The 12,838-nt window shown below is 38.8% G+C and overlaps 2 protein-coding genes across 2 annotated transcripts in view; one reads left to right on the top strand and one right to left on the bottom strand.

The window, feature by feature from the left end:
• The first annotated feature begins 235 nt into the window (after positions 1-235).
• On the top strand, positions 236-11,694 carry CSTA (cystatin A). Its single transcript, XM_025914020.2, has 3 exons — positions 236-364; positions 8,187-8,288; positions 11,445-11,694. Exons 1-3 carry the CDS (start codon positions 299-301, stop codon positions 11,571-11,573), a joined length of 297 nt encoding a protein of 98 aa, XP_025769805.1. The 5' UTR covers positions 236-298; the 3' UTR covers positions 11,574-11,694.
• The window catches only part of MIX23 (mitochondrial matrix import factor 23), a 42,078-nt gene continuing 38,548 nt past the window's right edge, over positions 9,309-12,838 (bottom strand). The window contains exon 7 of the transcript XR_015240275.1: positions 9,309-9,397. The gene's annotated coding sequence lies outside the window, so the exon portion shown is untranslated. The remainder of the gene's footprint in view (positions 9,398-12,838) is intronic.

Below are 12,838 nucleotides of genomic sequence, written 5' to 3'. Positions count from 1 at the left end.
GAACCCTTGTCAAAGAGAATGTAAGGAAGTCTGACTCCTGTGACATGGTGACTTGTTGGGCACACCCATTTGTCCATCCCCAGCCCTCATTCTTCCAAATTCCTATTAGCATATTCTGTTGAGGAAGCAGCATGGCTTGCTTCAAGACATACTCATTTTCCCTGTGCCTATTTGCTCTTTGTGAAAAAGAATACTTTCTGGAGGCGGGGCTTGTTGACTCTTTAAAAACCAGAGTCTCCACGCTTACCTGATCACTTCAGTTCCGGCATCCTGCCTAGCAAAGAAGCAGTTAGTCAAAATGATACCTGGAGGCTTAAGTGAAGCCAAACCTGCCACTCCAGAAATCCAAGAGATTGCTAACGAGGTGAGTTGATGTATGTCATGAAAAGGATTGATTCAAAATCTTGGTTCCTAGGTCAGGTGTGTTAAGTGTGTGGGTGAACATGAAAACTAGAACACTGGGAAATGTGTTGTGTTTTGTTCAGGCTTCCCGACAACTAAAAACCTTTTCAGATGAAACCTCTAATAATCCCAAATATGAGAGCGATCTCAGGCAAGTAACATCACTTCTCTGAGCCTCAGTTTCCCCATTTATAAAAGAAGAATTTGTATTAGGTCATCTTTATAGGCTTACAGTGTATGATTCTAGGATTACTAATTCAGTTTCTGATCTTACCAAATGGAGCCAACATGTAATTAAAGTCTGAGGTTGCTAACAATTTGACAAACTAGACTTTACCCTCTCTACAGGGAATTTTTTTAATGGGTTAAATGAAGAACAATATTGCAAAGATACCACTTACAAACTTCCTGCCAATTTGAATAAATGGAAAATATTTTAGTCTTTCAGTATTTAGAAGATGATTAAACTAGTATGGAAGAGGAGTGGCATAGTCTATGGTGATTCCAAAATTGATAAGGGTGAAAACAAAACTCAATGTTTTCAGCAAGTTGATACATTTTTCTAAGTGTTCTTTGATTAGATACCACCTAAATAATAAAATTTTATTATATTGTATATTTTATGAAAAGAAAACATATGTAAATTGCCATTTTAGGCCTGTAAATTGTTGCCCTATTCTCTTATCTCATTCCTTGTTTTTCTCTCTGAAACTTCTTTCAATGACACTGGCAAACAATATCAGCTCCTTGTGTGAATGAGAGAGATAGGATCCTCTATGTTAGGGCTCTGGAATGCTTTCTAGAGAATAGATGCCTGGAATTCTACCACTAGTTCTTTGGGACTAAATGTTTCCCTTTTAACAGTTCTTTTAAAAAATACTTTGGAGCTTATTTTTCTTGTAAAGCAGAATATTAAGTCATTAATACCTTTTTTTGAGTCCTTATATCAGGTCAGTGTCCTCAAACTTCCGTGTGCACATGAGTTACCTGGGAGTCTTGTTAAAATGCAGATTCTGACTCAGTAGATCTGGCTGGGATGAGCCCGAGAGCCTGAATTTCTAACCAGCTTCCAGGTGATGGCCCTGCTGCTGTCCATGACCTCACCTAGAGATGCATGATATCCAAGAGACCTGTGGGAGATGGGCTTTCTAAAAGCAAGGCACTGAAAAAAAAATCTCAATTCCATTTGTGAGATGAAGATCACACCTCTTGCTCTGCTGGCAGAGCTGTGAGGGCAAAATAAGATGATGTGCATTATAATGACTTGGAAACAAGAAAGAAACATGCATAGGTGAGGCATCACAGTTATTTGCTTCAAATCTTCACCTGAAATCACCCCTGACCCTGGAAAATCCCCCTGAGACTCTCCAGGGCCCAGAGCTGTAAGAAAGTTGGGGAATAACAGATTTGATAGAGAGAATGCAGAAAATTTTAATCATTTTTTAAAAGCCTATCTTAGCAAGAATAAATTTTTTAACAAGAAGCTATAAAGTTATAAGAAGGCCTTGCGTTGTTAAAAACATTCATCTGTGAGCCACATCTTAAATGATGAAATTAACTTGCAAGTGTGTTTCCTGCTGCTTACCTCAGGCTTACTCTGACAAGGCTTATCCCATCAAGGAGGTAGAATGAAAGATAGATATTAACAGTAGCTATGTCACCCCAGAAAGGTGCTTTGCAGTTTTAAAAGCCTTGTCATCCATTTGGCCAACCTCTCATTTGATCTTCATAACCCCTAGGGCAGGGAAGGAAATCATCATGTCCATTTTTCAGGTGAGATTTCAGACTGAGATTCAAGGAGGTTAATAACTGCCTGGTTAAGAAGCTGGCCTGTCTTAAGATTTTGACCACCTGCCTTCTCCACTGTAAAGTGGCAGGAACATGGAGAAGTATGTGGGTTGAGGGAAATACAAGGTATGGTAAATTGCCTTATCTGTGCAAGCAGCCAGCCACAGATTTAAATCAATTTGAGAAATAAATATGAATGAATCATTTTTTTTAATTTTTATTTTTTATTTTTGAGAGAGAGAGAGAAACAGAGTATGAGTAGGGGAGGGGCAGAAAGACAGGGAGACAGAATCCGAAGCAAGCTCCAGGCACTGAGCTGTCAGCACAGAGCCCAATGTAGGGCTTGAACTCATAAACCCTGAGATCATGACCTCAGCCGAAGTCGGGCAATCAACTGACTGAGCCACCCAGGCGCCCCAGAATGAACCATTTCTTGAATATCAATTAGGTGTCCAGGACTGTGATACATAAGCGTGCTTTGTGCTGATAGCTCAGAACCTGGATCCTACTTTAGATTCTGTGTCTCCCTCTCTGTCTGCCCCTCCTCTGCTCACACTCTGTCTCTCTCTCAAAAATAAATAAATAATTAAAAAAACTAAGAAAAAAAAAGAAGATACATAAGGACTTGAAGACATGGCCCCTGCCCTCAAGGGGTTTACACTCCATTTAGGGAAGTCAAGATAACTGGGATGTAATATAAAATATTTTTTAAATCATAGGTTTGGAAGAGGAAACACATTAGAGTTTGCCCATCAAAGCTCTTTCTTTTTTTTTAAGTTTTTTAATTTATTTTGAGAGAGAGGAGAAAGAGCACAAGTGGGGGAGGGGCAGAGAGAGGTGGGGATCTGAAGTGGGCTCTGTGCTGACAGCAGAGAGCTTGATGTGGGGCTCGAACTCACAAACCGTGAGATCATGACCTGAGCCAAATTCAGAAGCTTAACCGACGGAGCCAACCAGGTGCCCCAAAGTCCCTAACTTTCAAGTGAAGAATTACTGTATAGTAGTTCAGCTTTTCAGGTATTAAGCTCCCAGTTATCATTTAGCTAGCTCCCCTCTCACAGGAGAACCTTAGGGGGCAATTCCCAATTAAGTATTAGAAGGTGGAGGAATGGTCATTTAGGAAGCACTTCCCATCAATTATGTAACTTATCTCCCTACAAACAACCCCAAAAGGCAGTTATTACCAAAACCACTTTTAGATGAGGAAATATAATCAACACCTTCTCCAAGATTATAGAATTAGTTAGGTGCCCAGTCAGAGCCAGGCAAATGGGTAGGTGTTGGTAGTCATACACTTAGTAGGATCTTAGGGGGTCTCAAGGAAGAGCACTACTACCTGTCATTTTACTACCTGTAATTTTATATCTTTGATGTTTTTTATGTATTCTTATTTTTTTAAATCACCTATTAAAATGCAGGAGCTTCTTAGAGCTGAAGTTTCTTCTTAGAGGAGCTTCTTAGAGGAGCTGACATTTATCAGCTTTCACTGTCCTTATCAAAGAGCTTTTAAGTGGAACGCCAACTGAAGGAAGAACTCCATTTGGGAGGCAAAGGAAGGATGGAGAAAGCTATCTCATAGAGAGGAGAAAGCATCAAAGAAAAATGAGAACTGCAGGTTTAAGGAATTTGACATCAAAATGAAAGAGGGATGTTGGACAAAGTCAGAAAGAGAAGAAAATCAAACAAAGAGCTTGGGGTTGAGGAGACTTGAACATTTCCAAAGGCAGAAGAAAAGAGTGTCCCCATTCTGAAGATAGCAGAGACTGAATGGTAATTGTGTATCATGTATTACTAAGGGATAATAATGATTCTTGGGTCCAGAGTACACGTAGAAGAAATCCCCTTTCCCAGAGTTCTTTGTGTTAGTTGAGGATCTCTGCTATCCCTCTCTTCTACCCTCTTTCCTTTCTGGAAAGACAAGTTGTCATGAAGAAAAACAACCTCACTTTCTTTATTCGGAAAACATATACACAGTACCATGTGAAATGTTGTAGGGACAGAAGGGACACAAAAATGGTTTCTGCCTTTAGAGAGATTTACAAAATAGATTGGAGATAAGAGATACACTCAAGGAAATAACAAGCTATACTTGACCCCATCTATGAAAAACTGTAATATGTGTATTAAGGACCGAGTGGCCCTACCAGCAAAAGCCTCTAGATCATTACTGCTGATCCATATCTTACATCATATATTAAAAAACCAATGGATGAGAATTCTGAGTAATTTTACATGCAGGAAATAAATGTTATTTCAACAGTTATTTTTAGAAATAAGAGCTATTATTATGCATGCACAGGTAGATACAACACACACACACACACACACACACACACACACACCTCAGTCAAACTTAATTACTGAATGCCATTCCTGGCAAGCACAGACCATAATACCATACAAACACCCCCTCCACATACCATCATGGACATCACACCCTGGAGCTTAGTATGTCACAGTTGTCACTCACCCACACATTTGTATTCTCTATGACAGCAGCTTCCTCATCAATCCCACTGCCCCACACCCAGAGAGCCTGCCATTCAGCCACACTACAATCATTCAGGCATTCACCCTCCCATCTTCATCATAACATGCCTAAACCAGCTTGAGCATTCATCCAGCCTGGACCCATGGTGAGTGGCTTCATACACTCTTCCACCCCTGATTTCTGTTGACCCCATGAAATTCTGGCATTCCAGTCCTCAATTAGAGATCACTCACATTGCCACCACTTCCTCTTCAGCTTGTGCTCCAGATCCAGAGAACTTTGCCAAGGAAGTTGCAGAACCACAGAAACTCACTCACTACAAATTTATGAATTCATGCCAGCAAACAACAGCAACAGGACCCTAGGGCTTCCAGAACCTGCTTTCAGTCACAGCCTGTTGGCCCTTTTCTAGAAACTCCAGAAAGGTGGACCTGGACCTTCTCTCTCCTTGGTTTCTCAATCCCTCCATCCCCATGGCCCCTCCAGTAGGTATCTCAGTTTCTTCTCTTAAAAGATTGCAGTCATCTGGTGCAAGAACACTCTGATTCCTTTTCTCTTGCTGGATCTCATTCCTCCCTCCAGCCTAAGACTCTGCCCTCTGTTCTTCAGTCCACCTTTCTTCTCTCATGTCAGATGCCATCATTTCTTGCATACCAGTTGCCTTGCCCCATACTTGTCCCTTCCCTCAAAACATGGTCAGATGACAAATGTCTACGTCACTTCTCATCAGCCCTACTATACTTTCATGCTACTGCCCAAACTCTCCTTCCTTACTCTGTAAAACATCCCAAAATATAGCTTACCCATGTTGCCTCTATCACATTTCTATCCATTCTTCCCTAAATTATGCATAGCCCAATATTTCTGCAGAATGATTACAGATAGGGAAAAGCCATAGGTGTTAGGTGCAGCATGGCTAGAATCCTCAGATCCCAGAGAACTAACCATTCACCAAGATTCATGCTCTGCAGCAATTAAAAGAAAAGAAAAGAAAAGAAAAGAAAAGAAAAGAAAAGAAAAGAAAAGAAAAAAAAATGTGAACAACTCTAGGGTAATTGTATTTTGCCAGCTGCTCCTTCCTGATAGGATCCTTCCACTGGCTGGGGCTCAAATGACAAACCCACACTGTTTCTTCTTCCAGCATCTCAGCCACCACCATGCATGGTAGGCTGAGGAAAGTGAATGTCAACTGTGTTCAGCTCGAGGTCTGTCTATGTACCACCAGGTCCCAGACCACCACTCCCAGCTGGCTTTACCCTCTCAGCACCCACCCTTGGGGAGTCTTTCAGCACCAAGTTGCCTTCTGAAAATTAAAGTTTCACTGACCAGTTCCTTCCTATTCTTCCCCCCTTCCTGCTCCTCAGCTTAAGCCTCATTACCCCAGGTTCATAGCATCCAACGTTAGAATAATACCAGTCTGTTCTACTGGGAAGAGAGAGCAAGGCTACAGGTTATAAGTAGAGTGAACCTGAAATCATGGCACACAGTCTGATAGGTGCCAATGCACTTACTGAAACAAACCGGACATTTGAAGTCAGCTCTCTTATGGAAAATTCTGGACTTGTGGACTATATAGATGCAGTGGAAAGGTTGCAGATTTTGATCGATTTTAAGACGTAAATAAAATTTTCTGATAGGCAGTAAAAAAAAAACACGACCAAAAGACTGGAAACCAGAAGGAATACAGATCACTGCCACTGATAAATCAGATACTTAAGCTATCAAGCAAGGGATTTAAAACCTTAAATAACTGTAATTAACAATTTTTCAGCCTTAAGCAGTCATGTTCTCCTCACAGCCTTAGGTCCCTCATTTGTAAAATGAGGTTTAAATAGATAATGTTGGGTTTAGTGTAGAGATTAACCCTTTCCAACTTAGCTCCTAACTTGACTGGTACCCCATATTGGCTCAGAAGGGTTAGACAGAGGAAGCAACAGGACAGTAACTCCTCTCCTTACTTGACTTCTCTCGGCACTCCTGTCTACTTTTTTCCCGCTCTCCTGCACCCTACCTCTTCCCATTTCCGTTTGTTTGGTTTCTTTTTTCCTCATGATTTGTCTTCTTCCTTTGTCGACTTTGGAGCTTTATTTTCCATCTCAAGAAAGCAGTATCACATTCTTCCCATCTATTCTGAAGGTCACAGGAGAAATGGGTGGTGGTCTATGAAGTGTTGTAGCCTCCAAAGTAGTCTGAGAACTCAAAGAGTTTGTAAATGTCTACATATTTGAAAACAGTTCTGGTACCCAAACTGGGGTGCTGATAGAAAAGGATTCAGGACATCTGCCCACTGATGGGAAGGACTTGATATGGCCTTGGGAGAACCCTAGATGCATGGGAGACCTGCCTAAAACATGTGAAATGCTTTAGTGATGGGCAGGGAGGCAACTTCCCAATAAACAAGGTATAATCGAGCATACACGTCTATTTCCTTTTCCTTCTAAATGATAGGAAAATATTGCAGGGTAAAGGGTATAAAGCCAACAAATAGAAAGACAACAGGAGATAGGCAAATACCACCTCAGAGATACTGACAAAACTTTGGAAGATGGAAAACAGATGAACAAGGGAAAATTACTGGACCATCTAGACAAAGCCTAAACCACAGACGGGAATGATGAGCCAGAAGTAAGTGGATTCATGGTACAGAATTCCAAAGTGGCTCAACCACTAGCAATGCCAGAAACTTATGACAAGAGTGAGGCATGGGGCTCCCACCAGGAAAACTGATGACAGATCTGTATGAGGAGCTTGCCCCCAGATCTTTCCCTTTCACTCCCTTCCAAGCTGAAAGATGATAACCTATTACCCATCCACCCTCCACCCTCCACCCTCCACCTATTACCCTCCACCCTCACAGAATTCTGAAGATCTACTCTTAGCAGAAATTGAGTCAGAGAGAACACAGTGGACACTAGCATTATCAGGCTCAGCTGAGGGCAGGAATGAAGGACCAATACTGAAAACTGGTAGATTAAGTGAAAGTTCACATATTGAATTTGAGACTTTCATTCCCTTGTCATGTTTGGTTTGGGAATGCTGCCATCAAAGTTTATAATCCCCCTGTGGTAGACAGAATGGTGGCCAACATCCTAATCCCTGAATCCTGTAAATGTGTTTGTTATCTTACGTGGCAAAGTGAATTACAGCTGTGATTAAATTAAGGATCTTGACACTATTTTTGTAACTTTGAGTCTGAAATTACTTCAAAATAAAAAATTTTTAAATAAAGTAGTAATTATAGCTCTCCCATCTTTATCAATCAAAGATACATATACTAGAGTTTTACTAGTGAAAACATTACCATATATTGCCACAAGTTGATGTAACGCAACAAAATTTGACATTTTAGTTAGCCCATGTAATCTTATTATCCTTGAAATACTGGAAATAGCTGTCATTATCATGTTTAAGGACCTTCAGAAACACGAGGTTCCCAGGCTTGTAAATCACATAAATGGAGTCCAATATAGCTTTGATAATGTGTTTCCTCTTTTCTCTTCTTAAGGTTAAACCTCAGCTTGAAGAAAAAACAAATGAGACTTACCAAAAATTTGAAGCTATAGAGTACAAAACTCAAGTGGTTGCCGGAATAAATTACTACATTAAGGTTAGAGTTCAACATCCACCTTGGCACTAAAAGATACTGTATTTCTCATTTTGTATGATGTTCCCTGTCACCTCCACCATATATTTTGTCCCTCTGGTTGTGCTAAATGAAGATGTCTATCCCACATGAAACTTCCCAAGTGGTAGACTCTCAAATTTGGTAGATGATGGGATATTCAAACCATCTATTTCCTGTGGATTTAGAAAGCTTTCTTACATTGATTTCTTCCAAATGACAATTATATTTTATAAATTACAATTTTCAGAAATTGTATAGAAAGAGATTTCATTAACAGTTCCAAGCATGTCTAATTTGTGGCCATGGCTGCTTCCTATGGGAAGCGGGAGGATAGTATCTCAGTTGCCTGAAGGCATGGAGCTGAACCACATGCTATCTTGAAGCTTATTCTACCTCAAAGCTTTGTGATTCTATATATCTAATTAAATGGATTTTCGGAAGGACTTAAAGTAATTTAAGGTGGAAAAATAACTTAAACCACTTTTGTCCTTTACATAAGCCTTTTGATTAATACAATTTGAATAATTTTGACAATTCAAATAAGTGGAGTCAATTTGTGACACTGCAGGTACAATTAAAAACAGTGGAACATTTAAAATAATTTTAAGATTAATTTTATAGCTACATCAATAAATTAAATGATGCACTATCCAGTTGTAATTGAAGAAAATCGTTATGAAGTTGAGAGGGAACCGTTTCAAGTCAACCATAGATATTTGGGAACAATTTCCATCCTTTTGTATTGAGATGACAATTCTGATTTAATAAATAATAACAACAGACATTCAAATGCATTTACTTAATCTTGACAAAACCATTTTACCAACACACACTCTGGCTTATTCAATAACTACTTAAGATATAACATTTTTGAAAAATGTTTTGAGCCAAAAAATAAATTAACCAGTCCTAACTAGCTAAGCATAGGAAAATTGCAACACTGAGTTATATAAATGGATCATCCCAGTCCTACCATATTTGAACTCCTAGTATATGCCAGGTCCTGAGGTGGTGCACATGAATGAGATCCTGCTTTATCCTCAGAAAGCACTGGCATTGTTTCCTCCTTTCTCAATCTGCTTTCTTCACAGCTGAAAAAGAATGTTCTCCAGTGAAAAATGATTTTGTTCAAAGACAAGAAGCATGCCATCAAAATTGAGATCATTGTTTTAATAATTTATGATTAGTCCAAGTTCATAAACTTCATATATTAACTAGCTTATGTATGTCCTTAAAAGCTTATCAGAAAACTTGAAAATTTCTTCCGTTAAGACCACCTGCCTCGTCAGATTTCTCCTACTGGATTACAGTTCCCTCATTACTTCCTGGCCACTGTATCTAGTTGTTGATCTCTGCTTTGAACCACTCTCTAAATTTAAGGTCTTGCTGGTGATGTGACCTCTGTTCTTTCTCAAGTACCTATCAAGAGGCAGGTGGTAGAATGGAAGGGCTGCAGGCTTTGGTGTCAGACAGTTCTGGCACCCTTGAACCCTTGTTTGACTTGTTCACTAGTCAGTGCCTGTGTAATTGAAGCTCCTCATCTTCTCTGAGCCTCAATGCCCTTGTCTGCACAATGCAAATAATAACCTACTTTGCCAGGTGTTGTGTGGAATAAATGAACTGAAATTTACTAAGCACTTATAAGATGCTCTGTTCTAAGAGCTGGACATGTATTATCTCTTTTAATCCTCTCAACAAATTTATGAGGTAAGTATGATCATTTCCTCTATGTTACTGGCAAAAAAATGGAGCCCCAGAAAGATGGAGTAACTAATAAGGTCATATAATTGTAAGAGCAGAGCTAGGATTTGAATCCAGATGGTCTGATGCTTAACTACTGGCTGTGCTGCATCTAACAATGTATGCAAAGGCTGATGCCCTGTTCCAAGTACAGAATAAATGCTTTTATTATTTTTTTTTATTTATTTATTTTTTAATTTTTTTTTCAACGTTTATTTATTTTTGGGACAGAGAGAGACAGAGCATGAACGGGGGAGGGGCAGAGAGAGAGGGAGACACAGAATCGGAAACAGGCTCCAGGCTCTGAGCCATCAGCCCAGAGCCTGACGCGGGGCTCGAACTCCCGGACCGCGAGAACGTGACCTGGCTGAAGTCGGACGCTTAACCGACTGCGCCACCCAGGCGCCCCCAGAATAAATGCTTTTAAAGGGTTACACTGTAGAGTGAAAAGAACGTCGATGTTAGAGTCTGGATTTCGATTTTGACTCTGTCACTTATTAGCTGAGAAATTTATGGAAAGTTACTTTATCTCTCCTAATCTGCTTCTGCATCTGTAAAACTGTCATTGTTCCACCTTCCTTCAGACCTCATAGTAAGAAGTATATAAAATGCTCATCATAGCCTCTGAATCATTAGTAAACATTTGATAAATGGTATTTGTTAATTAGGAAGGAACATCAGAATGTAAAAAATATTATTATAAGATAAACTTTCATTGTTTCAACCAAGAACAAAGGTAGAAATTCTTACCATGATTTTCTAGGTCCCAGATTCCTGCCCAAACTACCATTTCAATTTCCATACCAGTGACTTCCCAGCAAGATCCCTTTATTTTAGGAAGGACACTACACTGTCCACCCCCTGGGCCCTGCTTAGTCCTACTAGTGGGTACTTACAAAGCAGGTTCTACTATAGATATGGGAACCACACATCCCAAAATTTCTAGGACAATTCTGATTTTCTCCTCCCTTCTCAAACCATGCAGCAAATAAAGTGTCCCAATTTGGAAGTCAGAAAACAGAATCAACAAAATGACGGTCACATGTTTTCTTGTTCTGTGCATCTTTGAAAATGAAATGCAACTCTGAACTTTCAGACTGTAGGAAATTTTATAAAATACAATAAATAAAATAAAATAAAATAAAATAAAATAAAATAAAATAAAATAAAATAAAATAAAATAAAATAAAATAAGGACCTATGCCTCTAGCCATACCCTTTCTCATAAAATAAGAGGGTAGATTTATGAAAATCAAGGATCTAAGAATGCTGGTCTAGAAATGCTGTTCCCAAAAAGCTTATTTCAGTAAAGTCTTTATAGTCTGTAGATCTTTCACTTGACAGAGATCCATTTGAATGAATCTCTTTTTCATTGTTTTTTCTTTTTTTATCTTTTAGGTGCAAGTAGGTGATAATAGATATATTCACATTAAAGTATTCAAAGGTCTTCCAGTACAAGATTCATCTTTGACACTTACTGGTTACCAGACTGGCAAAAGCGAGGACGATGAGCTGACAGGCTTTTAGCAGAGCATGTTCCAAAAGTGGTCTGGTATTTTCCACTGGCTACTGATTAACGATCCTTGCTAATATATGTAACTATCAATAAAGAAGCATTACTTTTCAAATAAATTGATTTCTTCAACTATTTCTCTTCTACTGTGTTAATATTAATTATCTTTTCTTTCTCAAAGTCAAAGGATAAGACCACCACCACTGCCACCACCTTCCCACCATAGACAGGCTAGATCATGGGTGATCAGTTCCCTATGGTTGCTAAGAATCCAATATTCCATCCCTAGCCTCACATTTTAAAATTAAATCAGGTATTTTACAAAATATATTTATCTTTTGGGGCACCAGAGTGGCTCAGTCGGTTAAGCGCCAACTTTGGCTCAGGTGATGATCTCACCGTTCGTGTATTCAAGCCCTCCATTGGGCTCTGCATTGACAGTGTGGACCCTGCTTGGGATTGTCTCTCTCCTTCTCTCTCTGTCCCTCCCCAACTCGTGCATGCTCTTTCTCTCAAAATATATAAAAATAAAGTTAAAAAATATATATGTTTATTTATATTTTGAAATAACCTTAAATTTACAGATAAGTTGCAAAAAAACTTTTTTCCCCAGACACTTGAGAGTAAGTTACCTACAGTAAGTCACCAACAAAAACTTTAGTGTGCATTTCCTACAAAGAAGCATTTTCTCCTGAACAATTGAAATACAACCATCAAAATCAGGAAATTAACTGATTTTAGTTAATGTACTAAAATCAACAGTTAATGTACTGTTAGTACATTTGGTAACATCTAATCCCCAGACAACATTCAGTTCCCTCAGTAATTCCCAAAATGTCTTTTATTGCTAAAAGCTCCAGTCCAAAACCAAGTGTTCCATTTAATTGCCATTTTTTCTCAGAATTGTCTAACATCTCTATTAAGATATAATTTATATACCATATAATTCATCCAATTAAAGTATACAATTCAATAGTTTTTAGTACATTTAAAAATATGTGCAACCATCACATAGCCAATTTTAGAACATTTTCACCACCTCAAAAGAAAACCATACCTTTTTGCTATCATCCCCCATCCTCCTCCACATCTTCACCCCTAAAGAAATCATGAATTTACTTTCTGTTTCTACAAATTTGCCTATTCTAGATATTCCATATGTATGAAATCACATATGGGTTTTTGTAACTGGCTTCTTTCACTTAGCATAATGTTTTTGAGATTCATCTATATTGTAGCATGTGCCAATGTTTTATTCCATTTTATGGCCAAATAATAT

This window comes from Puma concolor, chromosome C2, assembly GCF_028749965.1.
Source record: "Puma concolor isolate L17-30 chromosome C2, mPumCon1.1.hap2, whole genome shotgun sequence".
Classification (NCBI taxonomy): Eukaryota; Metazoa; Chordata; class Mammalia; order Carnivora; family Felidae; genus Puma; species Puma concolor.
Note: the sequence above shows the minus strand (reverse complement) of the source record. Positions and strands in the feature narration are given on the sequence as shown.